General features: G+C 48.2%; 1 protein-coding gene across 1 annotated transcript; it reads left to right on the top strand.

Annotated features, from left to right (window-relative positions):
* The first annotated feature begins 335 nt into the window (after positions 1 to 335).
* On the top strand, positions 336 to 6,659 carry LOC149328038 (uncharacterized). The gene is made up of 5 exons (XM_089559855.1): positions 336 to 446; positions 3,807 to 3,967; positions 4,061 to 4,143; positions 5,571 to 5,660; positions 6,514 to 6,659. Exons 1-5 carry the CDS (start codon positions 336 to 338, stop codon positions 6,657 to 6,659), a joined length of 591 nt encoding a protein of 196 aa, XP_089415981.1.
* Positions 6,660 to 13,604: the final 6,945 nt, after the last annotated feature.

Raw genomic sequence — 13,604 nt, forward strand, 5'->3', positions numbered from 1 at the left:
CGCATGGCTCTCCTACGCGCAAGGTTCTCATAGAAGAACGTTACCTTTAAGAACGCCCAGGACCACATCCATATTTATTACGATTTCCCAGAAGGCGACGACTGCCAGAATGACATACGTCAAAAACATCTTCATCGACGCGGATGTCTCATTTAAATCGGAGAAAAAAAGCGAGAAGACGAAGCCTAAGCTTTGAAATACGATTTGTAAGAAGATAAATTACGTGTCCCCTCCGGTAGTGATTAGAAACATGTGGATTCATGTAGTACCGATAGTATAGGCTCCGACTGCAGACTAAGCTGTGAAGCCTTAACCTTTGGGAAGTAGACCACGATATGTGGGCTCCCTCAGTGGGCGTCTATATACTAGCTGCAGTAGCCTTGGCCTCGGCTGTTACTCTCTATGAAGACAATCCACGATACTTCAGAAAGCAGTACGCTAGTGAAGTGAGTCAATTTAGTATTAGTATTTTGTTTTGTTTGCCAACTTTATTTTTATAGAAGTTTGATTCCTCACATTACAAATTCTGCAACGTGATGATCTTAGCCCCTCCTTGGCTCGTACTTTTCAGACAGTTTTCTTAACATTCGCATCATTTTTATTCCTTTATTGGTAACTTCTCTCAGTCACATAGCCCATTGTGGATGACGGCACGCTGTACGAGAGAAGAACACATCTGTAATGGCACTTACGGGAATAAAGCCGCCGCACACCAAAGGTGTCAAATGATTGACCCCGACGACATTGGTGACACTCCTTACGATTTGAATCGAGCCTAGTCCCGTATCATGAAAGAAACTGTTATGTTGTTCTACAAATTGGCTGGTTATCTGGATTCTGATTCGGTTAAACTAGATGCTGCTGCTTAAGGGGTAAGCAGTTGCACAACCAGCAGCCTGGCCATGCTGTGATTGACTGTCTCGTTCACCTGCTTCTTCAATTCTAATGTTTGACCGACCGGCTAAATGAAACGATAACAAGTAATGACCCCTCAACGGTTTTCTGAATGCAGATAACTCACATATGCTGTACAAGTCAAAACTCCTAGAATCAAAAACACTGCAAAAAATTCCCTGAAAAGTATCAAGCAGAAATGTCGCGCTTAATGCAGTGAAATAATCCAGGTAACGAACCTTAAACATGACTTTTTTTTTGTCATTGCGATGGCATGCAGGGGCTCACGATGCGGGATGGCGGGGCACCACCGATTGTGTACTGGCGGTGCTTGACTGACCTCGCGAAGTGCAAGGGGTATCATCAGATGTTCTAACGGAGCGACTTTTAGATCGGCGCCGCCCCTGAAGGATCCTTTCGTTACTCACCTGTTACCCACTTTCGTTACCCACTTTGGATTCAATGGACAGCGGTATTTTTTAGGAGCTGCTTACGTGTGAAGGACTAAATAAAAATTCCGAGAAGATAGGTAGAGATAGCGTTTATATCGATATTCACGGGACGTTACCTGACGTCCACTTGTACCAACATTTCAGTTCAGGATGTTTCAGAAATGAATGGTTCCGTGGACTTCGGGGGTTCCAATCGAGCCTGGTGGAAGGTTTTCTTGTTCTAACGCTTTGTTGTTCTAACGCTTTCGTCTCAGAAGACACGCGCAATTTACCGGACAAGGACTGGCGCGCTCATATTTCGCTTATTAAATCTTTTACAAACTAAAAATTCGCAGCGGTCTGCCAGCAGGGTAGAAGGGATGGTCCAAGACAGATGATTCTAGAAAGTAGATCGCATAGCGAAGGTGTTTTAACGGTGCTCCTAGAATATTGTCATCAAACGTTCCATCGAACTTGGATGTTTCCTAACTCGTCTAATACGCTTAAGCGGTTCAACGCTGGTACGGTCTAGTAATCTTTCGCCTGGCAATGCACAAAGCACCGGGTGAACTTGAGGCACTGCACGACTACGGGTTCTTCTGCCGGGTACATGGCTTTAGTCTTCCTTCTTTAGGCTTAGTTCCTTCGGCGAATTGTACTGTCTGAGAACAGCCTATGCTCTTCAAGTCTCTGCACCCAGCGGCTGCTACAGAGCCATCGCTCGATGGCAGAAGCCTCCGTGCTGACCTGGGTGTACAAGGTATTTGCAGCTTTTCCCTCGAGGGCCAGCTCGGAAGCTACGTGGGCTTGTGGGGCAGTTTACAGCACCGGTCCTTGGCGCAACCGGGCACCTGATCATGGTGCCACTCATCTTCGGTGGCAGTTACAGGCGATATCGCGTCTACAGAACGGAACAATCAGACAGAACATGAGTTTTTTACTCAGGCGCAGTTGAGTCCCTCGAAAAAAAAAAATGAGTGGACGGTTACCACTGTGTAACACGATATTCAGCAACTGCTGTTAAGGCATTTATATTTTACGACATGTTGAGGAAGAGAATATGAGTCAGCTTCATATCTGTATAGCTCTGGAGCACCCGCCGCGGTGGCTCAGTGGTTACGACGCTCGGCTGCTGACCCGAAAGAGACGGGTTCGATCGCGGCCGCGGCGGCTCAATTTTTTTAAGGCGAAATTCTAAAGGCCCGTGTGCTGTGCAATGTCAGTGCACGTTAAAGAACCGCAGGTGGTCGAAATTCCCGGAGCCCTCCACTACGGCGTCTCTCTTAGCCTTTGTGACGTTAAACTCCAATAAACCAAACCAAACCATAGCTCTGGAGCGCTGTGTTTTAGTTTTCCACGCATACTCGCTTTTAGCTAGCTCTCCTCTCCAGTGCGCCATTCTGGTCGCGCAGCGTAATCAGTGGCCTTCAACTCGGACGGAGCCTTTCGCTTTAACTGCCGCATATTGACAGTTATACGTTTCTACACTCTCACCATGCTCTCTCTCCTCCTTCCACTCTAAGCATCCTCCGGATGGTTCCCATGGTAATAACCTTTAGCGGCTGTGTATTCCTACTCTCGCCGTAATATATCTCCTCCCATGCTAACCATCCTCCACCTTCATCCAGGGTAACTACCCTCCAGGTAGTCCGCGTGGAAAACACTCCTTGCTTGGGCCTTAATTTCTCGCCATACCTTGCTCTTTTTACAGTAACCACCATCGGGTTCGGTATTCCAATGCTCTCGCCATACTACCTTCCACCTTCCACGGTAACCAACAACTGGTTGTAGATTCTTTCGCTGTGGTCACACGCTCTCCCCTCCACAATCACTTTCTTTCGGGTGGTTTCCACCCGCCGGTTACGTGTTCTTCCACTAGTGTCATACGCTCCTCCTTCCCCCCGGTAACCATTCTTCGAGTAGTTCCCGTGGCAACGCACTCACCGGTTGCGCTGACGACTACGACATACTACAACGAAGCGAAAGCCAGGTACCGGAACTTAACAACTGTCTCTGTAAAAACAAATATCCCACAGCCAAGGCAAGAACTGCACTCGCTGCTACTCGGAAGAACACTTCTCTTCGTTCTCGCCCGCCCTCAGTTACACGGTAACAGTGAACTTTGAAGTAAAGCACCAACAAACACTCGCAACAACATAAGACCTTGCAAAACTGAAGCGCATGTCAACCTCGCTTAGAAGGCTCTGCTAGTGCCGCAAGTAGCAAACTATAACAGGAGGTGCCCCTGCTATAAACATACGACAATAAAATACAAAGAACCAGAGGTGGTCGAAATTTCCGGAGCCCTTCACTACGGTGTCCCTCATAGATTGAGTCGCTTTGGCACGTTAAACTCCACTAAACCAAACCTATAAAATTCAAATTCTGCTTCGTATCAATAATAGGTTTAGCCAGAGAAGAGTTAGTTCAATTAAGTAACAGTTATAAGCTAGTCATCATTCTTACAATCAACGTGTGCAGTTTACAGGCCTGAGCGAGCTCCTTTTCGTGAAGAAGCAGACAAGAAGCTACCTTCTGAGGCCTTTCTTTCACTGCCAAGCGATGGTGAAGAAATTTCACAGTTTTGTCAATGTGTTTGAATACAGAATGTTCTACACCACCACTTCGACTCCGAATAGAATGTGAGTGAAGAGAAGTATCTTGCACTGATTCTCTTATTTCCACTGAAAAAATAAGAATCTCACTTGCCCATTGTTTCTGTCCTTTTCGCGCAGCCGCACCTTTGTCACTTCATTGTATACCTCGACAACTCCACACCATGATCAACCGAACGCCTTGACGTTTAGGACTGAAAAAGGTAAAACCCTTGTGCGTATCGGACCAAATTTCAGATCCCAGAAAATCAAGGCACCGAACCAGATTTCGACATTACAAACCAAGAGCCTGGTGCGCTTTGGTCGATAACTGTTATCTTACGAAAGCATTACAAGAGTGAATGTAAGAAAAATACAGGCATAAGGAACTATACTGCAGGATAACAGCACCTTTTGCTGGGCGAGTTGGTGCGACATGTGTTCAGGAAAGAAAAAAACAGCGCTAAATTGTGCACAAACCACACAGAAAGACGGAAAAGACGTGCGCTGCCGTCCTGTCCGTCTTTCTGTGTGCTTTGTGTACAATTTAGCGCTGTTTTTTTATTCCTGAATACAATAAACTGCCGGACATCATAACATTCAGAGTGCAAAGGGATAACAGCAAGAATAAAGTAGAAAATATATAATGCAATAAAAGAGAATAAAGATGTCCTATGTGTTCCTACGGGCACCAATTTGCGCTGGCAGTCAGCAAAGCGCAGCTCAAACGGTAATTTTCATCAGCAACCTGACTACTCTCCTTACAAAACGACTGCCCATGCCATATACAGGGTGTTTCACCTAAGACTTTCTGCAATTTTTAAAAATAAGCTATTTGAATTAGATGCGCGCTTTTTCTGGCATAGCATCGTCAGTGGCGTAATACATCATAATGCAGCTAAGACGTGCTAACTAGCAGGCATGTTAACCAATATTTAATAGTTAACTTTTAAACTATTACCGTTGGGCTCCTTAGTTATTGAGAGGCATGTAGCCCACCGTAAGTAATGTCCATATCCGTTTTTAGAATTTCGAGAACGCGATTATCCTCCGCGCTGTGGCCCAACAAATTTTGGCTATTTTGACGAGTTAGGTTCCCTGGAGAGGTTGCTTTGCCTGCAAGCTTCTCAAACAGCATGTATTTTGGCGCGATGTAGGCGAAATTTGTTGGGCCACAGCGCCGAGGATAATCGCGTTCTCGAAATTCTAAAAACGGATATGGACATTACTTACGGTGGGCTGCATGCCTCTCAATAATTAAGGAGCCCAACGGTAATAGTTTAAAAGTTAACTGTTACATATTGGTTAACAAGCCTGCTAGTTAGCACGTCTTAGCTGAATTATGATGTACTACACCACTGATAATGCTATGCCAGAAAAAGCGCGCATCTAATTCAAATAGCTTATTTTTAAAAATTGCAGAAAGTCTTCGGTGAAACACCCTGTATGTCCAATTAACCGTCCCCTCTGCCGGACGCGGCCATCATATCCACGGCATGCCACGCCAGTTGTCAGTGGTGATGTATACGGAGTTCGCATTCTGTGTTAGACGAGCTAAAAAGCACAACTGATTTGCCCCCGAATCCAACCGACATCTGAGCTTGCAGACTTCTTTACAATGTTTTCTACTTTCCCTTGCCGAAAACACAAGGTGGCCCATTCAAAATATACAAGGTCATGTTCGCTGATCGAGCACACGGCTGCTTCGTCTTGGTTGTAAACGACGGGACTAATGAACGAGGTGAGTTTGAAAAAAATATTTGAACGCTGATAGATTTTTTATGCCTGTTTTATCTTTAACCAACCTTGTCAGGAAAGCAAGGAATATACATTCATAGTATTAATAACGAGGAATCTAAACAGATATGAGAACAAAAAAAAATTCCCAGAAAAAAACTTTCAAAAAGTTGTTGTTGCGACTGAGAGAAGGACGAAAAGGAAATTGCACGGGCCTGCCAACTGGCTCAAGTCGAGCCACCACCGCTGCCACGTGCAGATAGCGGATAGTTAAAAGATCACAGGAAAGAGAAACAGAAAAGACGCGCGTCGCAGCAACAACCGTGTCCGCCGAAGCGGTGCTGGCTGAAAAAACAGATAAGCGGCCGTAGCCGCGTTTCCTCACCACCTCTATGTGAAAAGTGTTGTTGTTGTGTTGTTGTTGTTGTGACTGAGAGAAGGATAGAAAAGAAATTGCACGGGCCTGCCTACTGGCTTGAGCCAAGCCATCATCGCTGCTAGGAAAGAGAAAAAGAAAAGAAAAGAGTCAGCACACATGAGATGGTTTATGCGCATTGACGTATTGCTTTGGTCATGTGAGGCGAGTGTTTGCGCACATATTGTGGGCTCTTTGTTTCCCGCACAAGTGCGTGGCTGATTAAATTATAATCCGCGTAAAATCTTACACAAAACTGCTAGTCACAACTTGCGTTAGCCATTAATCGGCAGTCGAACTGTCAACCAGCACGTACATGGCCGTCTATGGGGGCCGTTTCTTCAGTGGTCGAAATAGATGTGTAGCCTTTCAATTAGAGTTTGCTCTGCAGCTTTGGCATGGAAACGTAGAAAATCAGGGTCATTTTTTTATTTCCGCACAGCATGCCGGCTTTTGCGGACGGCGCGTACCGTGGGTCAACGAGCTCCAGTGGACTGCCAGAACGTCTACACTCAGAACTGCCCCAGAGATAGCATAGAAGTCTACGAGCGGAGGTGCTGGCTGCAGTTGGCACAAATAATGTCGTGAAGCAATTTAAATACTCCGCATTTCAAGTGGTATTACGTGCCTATCAGCACACAGTGTGAAATAAAGAACTTTCCTTCCTCTAAGCGGAACCATTCCAGTATTGATTGCGCAACGAAGACTGAACTGCAATTTCGACATGATACCGTTCAGCACTTTGTCTTTGCAACATGTCAGGGATTCGTGTGTGTGTGTGTGTGCGCGCGTGTGTGCGTGCGCGTGTGTTCGTGCGCGTGTGTGCGTGCGTGCGCGTGCGTGCGTGTGCGTGCGTGTGCGTGCGTGTGCGTGCGTGTGCGTGCGTGTGCGCGTGTGCGCGCGTGCGTGCGTGCGTGCGTGCGCACGCGTTGTTTCATCTTAGAGGGCTGTTTCATTTTTCAAATGTGGCGGAAGCATTTAGTGAGAACACAGCAAAATAATGGTTTGTTTTAATGACATCTCAGAAAAAATTGGAGGCTTATCGAGGTTAAGCCCCAGTGGATGCGAAGCATGTCCTTAGCGTTTGGAGGCATCTTGACCGCATACACGCCCGGCGCAAAGACGCTGTCGCGGTTGCGGGCACAGAGACTGACGCGAAGGCGGGCGCGCGCCGCCTCATCCCTGGCGTGACGTCACATATCACGTGATGCAGCGATGGTGGCGCCGCCGCCGCGTCGCGCGCGACGGTGCGAACCGAAGCGTGGAGGCCTCCGCCGGGCGACGTCCGACGGCACGATATGCAGCCGGTGTGAGGTCATCACGTGACGTCACATCATGTGATCTCACTTCAAGGTCAATGGTGGCCACCGCCGGGAGGCGACCGGCGGCGCGATATGAGGCCCCATCTGCAGCCGGTGTGACGTCATCACGTGACGTCATGTCACGTGACCTACTTGAAGGTCACTTGAAGGTCAATGGTGGCCACCGCCGGGCGTCGCGCGAAGGCCCGAAACCTACGTTAATATGCTTCGCATAAAAACAATGGTGTGTGTGAACCACCAATTAAAGGTCGTACAGGATAACCGCTGCACGATAGGTTTCCTGGACTCTCACATGGCTATGCAGGGGAACACACTTTGTGTTCTAGCCTGCGTATCCGTGCCTATCTGCTCCATCTTTGGAAGATCTTGAAGCTGATTATATTGAAACATGAATACCTCCAGGAAGTGCTATGTGACTTTTGGTGGGGTCGCGCTCTGGAGGAGCCAGAGCGCGGCGCGACCTGTGCTACCACCTTCTGGGTGCCAGGACACACCGACATAGCGGGGAACGAACGCGCCGACGAGATAGCTCGAGGGTATACGAGCCTAGCTTCCTCCCAACCGGACGATCTACCCGACCGAGTCGGCTCTACGCACTCAGATATTCTCAACTACTATAAGGGGGTACGGATGCGCTATCCGCCGCCTCATCGTGATTTAAATCAACAAGAGGCAGTGTAATGGCGGAGACTGCAGACAGGAACATTCCCAAACCTGCATATCCTTAGCAAGATTTACCCGACGCAATATCGGGACACTTGCCCGTGGTGTGGTAGCAAACCATCGTTGTACCACATCACGTGGGAATGCATAATGAACGACAGCTTTCGCAAAGACCCGAGTGCGGAACAGTGGGAGAGCCGGCTCTCCAGCGGCGATCTGGGTTGCCAACAAGGTCTGATCCAGCACGCCCAACGAGCAGCGAAGCTCAGCGGGGCCCTGGAATAGGGGCACCGACCCTGGGGGAAGAAGGAAGATGGACCTCTTCTTTCTGGCCTGCTACTAGCACCTTTCTAGAGCAAAAAAGCCTTTCCTATCCTATGAATACCTCCAATCTCAAACTGCATTCCTCCTTCTTGCGGAAATGTTTGTTCCCACAAAATAGAAAAGGAAATCTGCGAGCGCCTCTTCCTTCCTACTTCACTATCCCTGTCCTTAAAATCTTACACGCCTTTGAAAATTGCAGTTTTTCACCAGATTTCACCACATTTCTGAGCCGCTCCCTCATCTCTTAAACTTATACTCTATAAAACACTTATACGTCCTAAACTAGAATACGCAGCATCAATATGGGACCCTACACATGAAAACCTCGTATATTCGTTGGAACTAGTCCAAAATAATTCCGTTCGCTTCATTGTTTCAAATTACAACCGTGTGGCAAGCGTCACAGCCATGAAATCTAACGTGTCACTCTCACAGTTACAATCTCGCCGTAAAATTGATCGCCTAACACTATTTCACAAGCTATATCATCACGTTGCGCTTCACGACTATTTCATATCACCCCCAGAATACATTTCACGTCGCATCGATCACCGCCACAAGGTTTGGATCCCAATATGCCTCACCAAATCTTCTTTTCAGTAATATCTTCCTCGAAAATCTGTGGAATGGAACCGCCTTCCCCGCGATATTGCAGCGACTGCAGATAACAAAACCTTTCACGACGCAATAGCTAACATTGTTTATTCAGAAGGAAGTTGATCATGTGTTATGTCTGTTTCCACTGTGTTGTGTACATTTAATTTATGTTATTTACGCTTTGTGAATGTTGTTTGTTTTATTCTGGAGGAAATTTGTTTTGTACTACCTGTTTTCACTGTATTATATTCATTGTTCTTTATCCTAATTAACCCACTCCTTTCTGTAATGCCTTCGGCCCCGAGGGTACAATAAATAAACAAATATCATGGCCTTTCTATTCTTTTGCTCGAAATAAGGTAGGCAAGAAGCAGGCTGGAGACCAAGCGGTCGGTGACTATGGCATGGTCCACATTAGCATATGACATTGCCCCTGGGCATCACCTGTTGTCCTGGTCACGAAGAAAGATGGCACCCTCAGGTTCTGCGTGGATTACAGGCGCCTCAATAACGTCACAAAAAAGGATGTGTACCCTCTGCCACGCATTGATGACTCTCTACACCGCCTGCGCCATGCCACCTATTTTTCGTCTCTTGACCTCCGCAGTGGGTATTGGCAAATAGAGGTCGACGAACGCGACCGAGAGAAGACCGCCTTTATTACCCCTGACGGTTTATACGAGTTTAAGGTGCTCCCTTTTGGCTTGTGCTCGGCCCCTGCCACATTCCAACGAATGGTGGACACCGTGCTATCTGGACTGAAGTGGCAGTCGTGCCTCGTATATCTCGACGATGTCTTGATCTTCTCCGACACGTTCGATGAGCACCTGAAACGTTTGCGTGCTGTTTTCGAGGCCATACGTTCCGCTGGTCTCTCTCTCTCAAGCCAGAGAAATGTCACTTCGCGTTTCATCAGCTGAAGTTTCTTGGTCACATTGTCAGCGCTCGAGGCGTTAGTCCAGACCCCGAAAGGGCGGCCGCCGTAGCTGCCTTCCCCAAGCCCATAGACAAACGGAGCCTGCGTCGTCTCTTCGGCCTCTGCGCGTACTATCGCCGGTTCGTTCATAATTTCTCCAAGCTAGCTGAGCCTCTGACCCGCCTGACGAAAGACGCTGAACCCTTCTTGTGGGGGCAGGACCAGGAAAGAGCCTTCACGGAACTCAAGTCCCGTGTCCAATGTACGCCTGTGCTTGGCCACTTCGACGAGGACGCCGACACGGAACTACATACTGATGCCAGTAACGTTGGCCTCGGTGCGATCCTCGTTCAGTGGCAGGATGGTCTAGAACGCGTGATTGCTTACGCCAGTCGCACTTTGTCTCGTTCCGAAGTCAACTATTCCACCACGGAGAAGGAATGTCTGGCTGTGCTGTGGGCCGTTACGAAATTTCGTCCATACCTGTATGGCCGCCCATTTCGGGTTGTGAGCGATCATCATTCCCTGTGTTGGCTGGCGAATCTGAAAGATCCCTCGGGGCGGCTTGCTCGTTGGAGCCTTCGGCTACAAGAATTTGATGTCTCCATCGTGTACAAGTCCGGCGAGAAACACAGCGATGCTGACTGTCTATCCCGCGCTCCTATTCCCTGCCCCACGGGCGAGTCCGACGACGATTCCGCTTTTCTCGGTGCTGTCACCGCGTCCACCCTTGCACGCCAACAGAGGGCCGACGCCGAACTGCGTCCTCTCATCGAGTATCTCGAAGGAACCGCTCCATCTCCTCCTCGAATCTTCAAGCGCGGGCTGTCATCGTTTTGCTTGCGCGATGGTGTCCTCTATAAAAACAATTACGGCCCAACGGACACTGCCTATCTGCTTGCCGTACCTACAGCGCTTCGTGACGAAATTCTGCGTGCGTGCCACGACGACCTTCCTTCGGGCCACCTCTGATTTTCCCGCACGTTGGCGCGCATACGTCACAAGTACTACTGGCCCAGGCTTGCAGCGGTTGTCCACCCCTGCGTCCGAACCTGTCGTGAGTGCCAGCGCCGGAAGACGCCGCCGACTAAACCAGCCGGGCTCCCGCAGCCGATCGATCCACCACGCCTCCCATTTCAACAGGTCGGCATGGACTTACTCGGCCCATTTCCGGCGTCTTCCATGGGTAACCGGTATATTGCTGTTGCCACTGACTATCTTAGCCGCTACTCTGAGACCAAGGCCCTTCCCCGTGGTACCGCAGCCGAAGTTGCACATTTCTTCGTTCACAACATTGTACTTCCTCACGGAGCGCCTGCAGTCATATTAACTGAGAGGGGCACCGCCTTCACGTCGGCACTTACGAGCGAGGTACTTCGACTCAGTGGCACCAGCCATCGAAGGACTACAGCTTACCATCCGCAAACGAACGGACTGACTGAGCGGCTTAACAAGACAATTGCCGACATGATTTCGATGTATGTAGACGATGACCATGGGAACTGGGACCGGATACTGCCTTACATCACGTTCGCTTACAACACTGCTCTACACGAAACGACGCGCTTAACTCCGTTCCATTTGGTTCACGGTCGCGAAGCCTTGACCATGCTGGACGCCATGCTTCTTCCGGATCCTGCTCCCTCTTCTTTCGTAGCGAACCAATTTGCTCGTGACGCCGAAGCCGCTCGCCATGTTGCTCGACAGCGAATCCGGCACCAACAACAACGCGACGCCGAGCGTTACAACCTCCGCCGCAGGGAAGTGATTTACACACCCGGTGATAAAGTCTGGGTGTGGAGCCCGATCCGCTTGCGGGGGCGCTCTGAGAAGCTTCTTCGCCGTTACTTCGGTCCCTACAAGGTGTTACGCCGCCTCAGCGCGGTGACCTGCGAGGCGCTCCCTCAAGGAACTGTCCGGTCCTCACGACAACCGACGCCCGAAGTAGTCCACGTGGCGCGACTGAAGCCGTATTACTCCCGTTAGCCCCTTTTCACGCAGACACTCGCGCCGTTCACTTTCCGCCTTCCCTTCATTATTTTTTTCCGCCCGTGCGGCATCGGGTCGATGCCTCTTGGAAGGTAGGGGGGCAATGCCACACTGCTGGCACTCTGCCGGCGCCACCTGGTGGCCGAGCCTTGGCTCCAGGCGCGTGGCCGCGCATCGTCTTCGTTCTGGATGAGCTCGGCGGTTCGGCGGGCTTCTTCCTAGGAAACGCTGTGCTTGCCGCTTTTCTGCTGCGTTTGTCGGTGACAATATCTTTGTACAATGCAGCAATAAATTCCCCATTTCTGTCTGAGCTCTGTCGAGTGTCACGTTGCCTAGTAGATTATAGTGGTTAATTGTTTTATTTATTTTGTACTGCGGAACGTGGTTTATTTGCTATGTATTGCGGGACATGTCTTTGTACCACGCACTCCACTAGATTAAATTTATAACTGTTGGCCTCCCCTCTGTATCAGGGCTGTGGCGAATGCCACCTTTCCTAGTAAGATAAAGTGGTTCATTGTTATATTTTTCTACTGCCCCTTCCTTCTTTGTAAGCTTTGAATCCTTGTCTGTCTTTTTTCTTCAAGGCTATTTTTTGGTATTCTGCGCTGTATACCTTAATTTCTTTGGTGTGTTGCGCAGTTTTTTTATTCTTATGTTTGTTGGAGTCTGATGGTTCATTAGCCAGTGTGTGTCCCCTAAGAGTTCCTTGCGAGTTATCCGCTAGCTCTTCCAGGTTCTCAAAATGTCCTGCCTTCCTTATTTGTCATTATTCCCGTTCTAATTCTACCCATCTTTTAATTTATTTCATATCTGCTTTTTTGTCAGTTATTTGGCAAAATATTTGTGCTTGGAAGTCTCAGATTGAAAGATTGTATAAAAGTAAGACAGTAGTTCTCTTTGCAGTGCAGTTGGATCTTCAGCTTGAAATCGCAGCTGACCAAATATTTTTCTGGTTGAGCAAATCTTATGGTTTGTCATGCACATTCTTACTTCCCAAATTGAAAATACTCTATCAGTCATCACAGTGTTGCAGTGGTTATGGCGCTCAGCGGCTGACCCGAAAAACAAGGGTTCAGTCCCGGCCGCGGCGGTCGCATTTCTTTGGCGGCGAAATGCTAGAGTCCTGTGCACTGTGCAATGTCATTGCATGTTAAAGATCTAGGTGGTCAAAATTCTCCAGAGCCCTCCTGTGCGGTGTCCCTCGTAGCCTGAGTCATTTTAGGAACGTTAAACCCTTTAAAACCGAACCAAAATACTCTTTTGAATTTGGTTTGGTTGGTTGGTGGTTGTCCGTCCGTATTGCCATATTGTTATGTTTAATCATCATACTTTCAGAGTAACAGTGGAGAACATCTTCCTGATGTTCTCATCTTCCTGCCCCTTTTGTTATTTGTAAGCTTTGTGTCCTGTTCTGTTTATTTGTTTCCATTAAAGGCTACTTTGTGTATTCTACGCTGTATTCCTTAAATTTCTGTGATGTGTTGTGCAATTTTTTTATTCTGATCTTTCTTTTAGTCTGATGGCTCAATTGCTATTGTGTGGTTTTCTAAGACTTCCTTGCTTGTTATGCACTAGCTCCTCCAGATTCATACAATGTCCTGCCTTTCTTAATTGTTGTAATGCGTCTTCTTCTAGCCATCACTTTATTTATTTCATATCTGCTTTTTTGCCTGTTTTTTGGCAGAATATTTGTGCTTGGATGTTTCAGATGACATGATT

This window comes from Amblyomma mixtum, chromosome 9, assembly GCF_055824585.1.
Source record: "Amblyomma mixtum isolate Tamu chromosome 9, ASM5582458v1, whole genome shotgun sequence".
Taxonomy (NCBI): Eukaryota; Metazoa; Arthropoda; class Arachnida; order Ixodida; family Ixodidae; genus Amblyomma; species Amblyomma mixtum.

Bases quoted from the DNA above. Each gene is read 5' to 3' on its own strand.
- LOC149328038 (XM_089559855.1), top strand. From the start codon at position 336: ATGTGGGCTCCCTCAGTGGGCGTCTATATACTAGCTGCAGTAGCCTTG. The intron at 447-3,806 runs GTGAGTCAATTT...CAACGTGTGCAG, and splicing joins GAAAGCAGTACGCTAGTGAA to TTTACAGGCCTGAGCGAGCT. The intron at 3,968-4,060 runs GTGAGTGAAGAG...CTTTTCGCGCAG, and splicing joins ACTTCGACTCCGAATAGAAT to CCGCACCTTTGTCACTTCAT.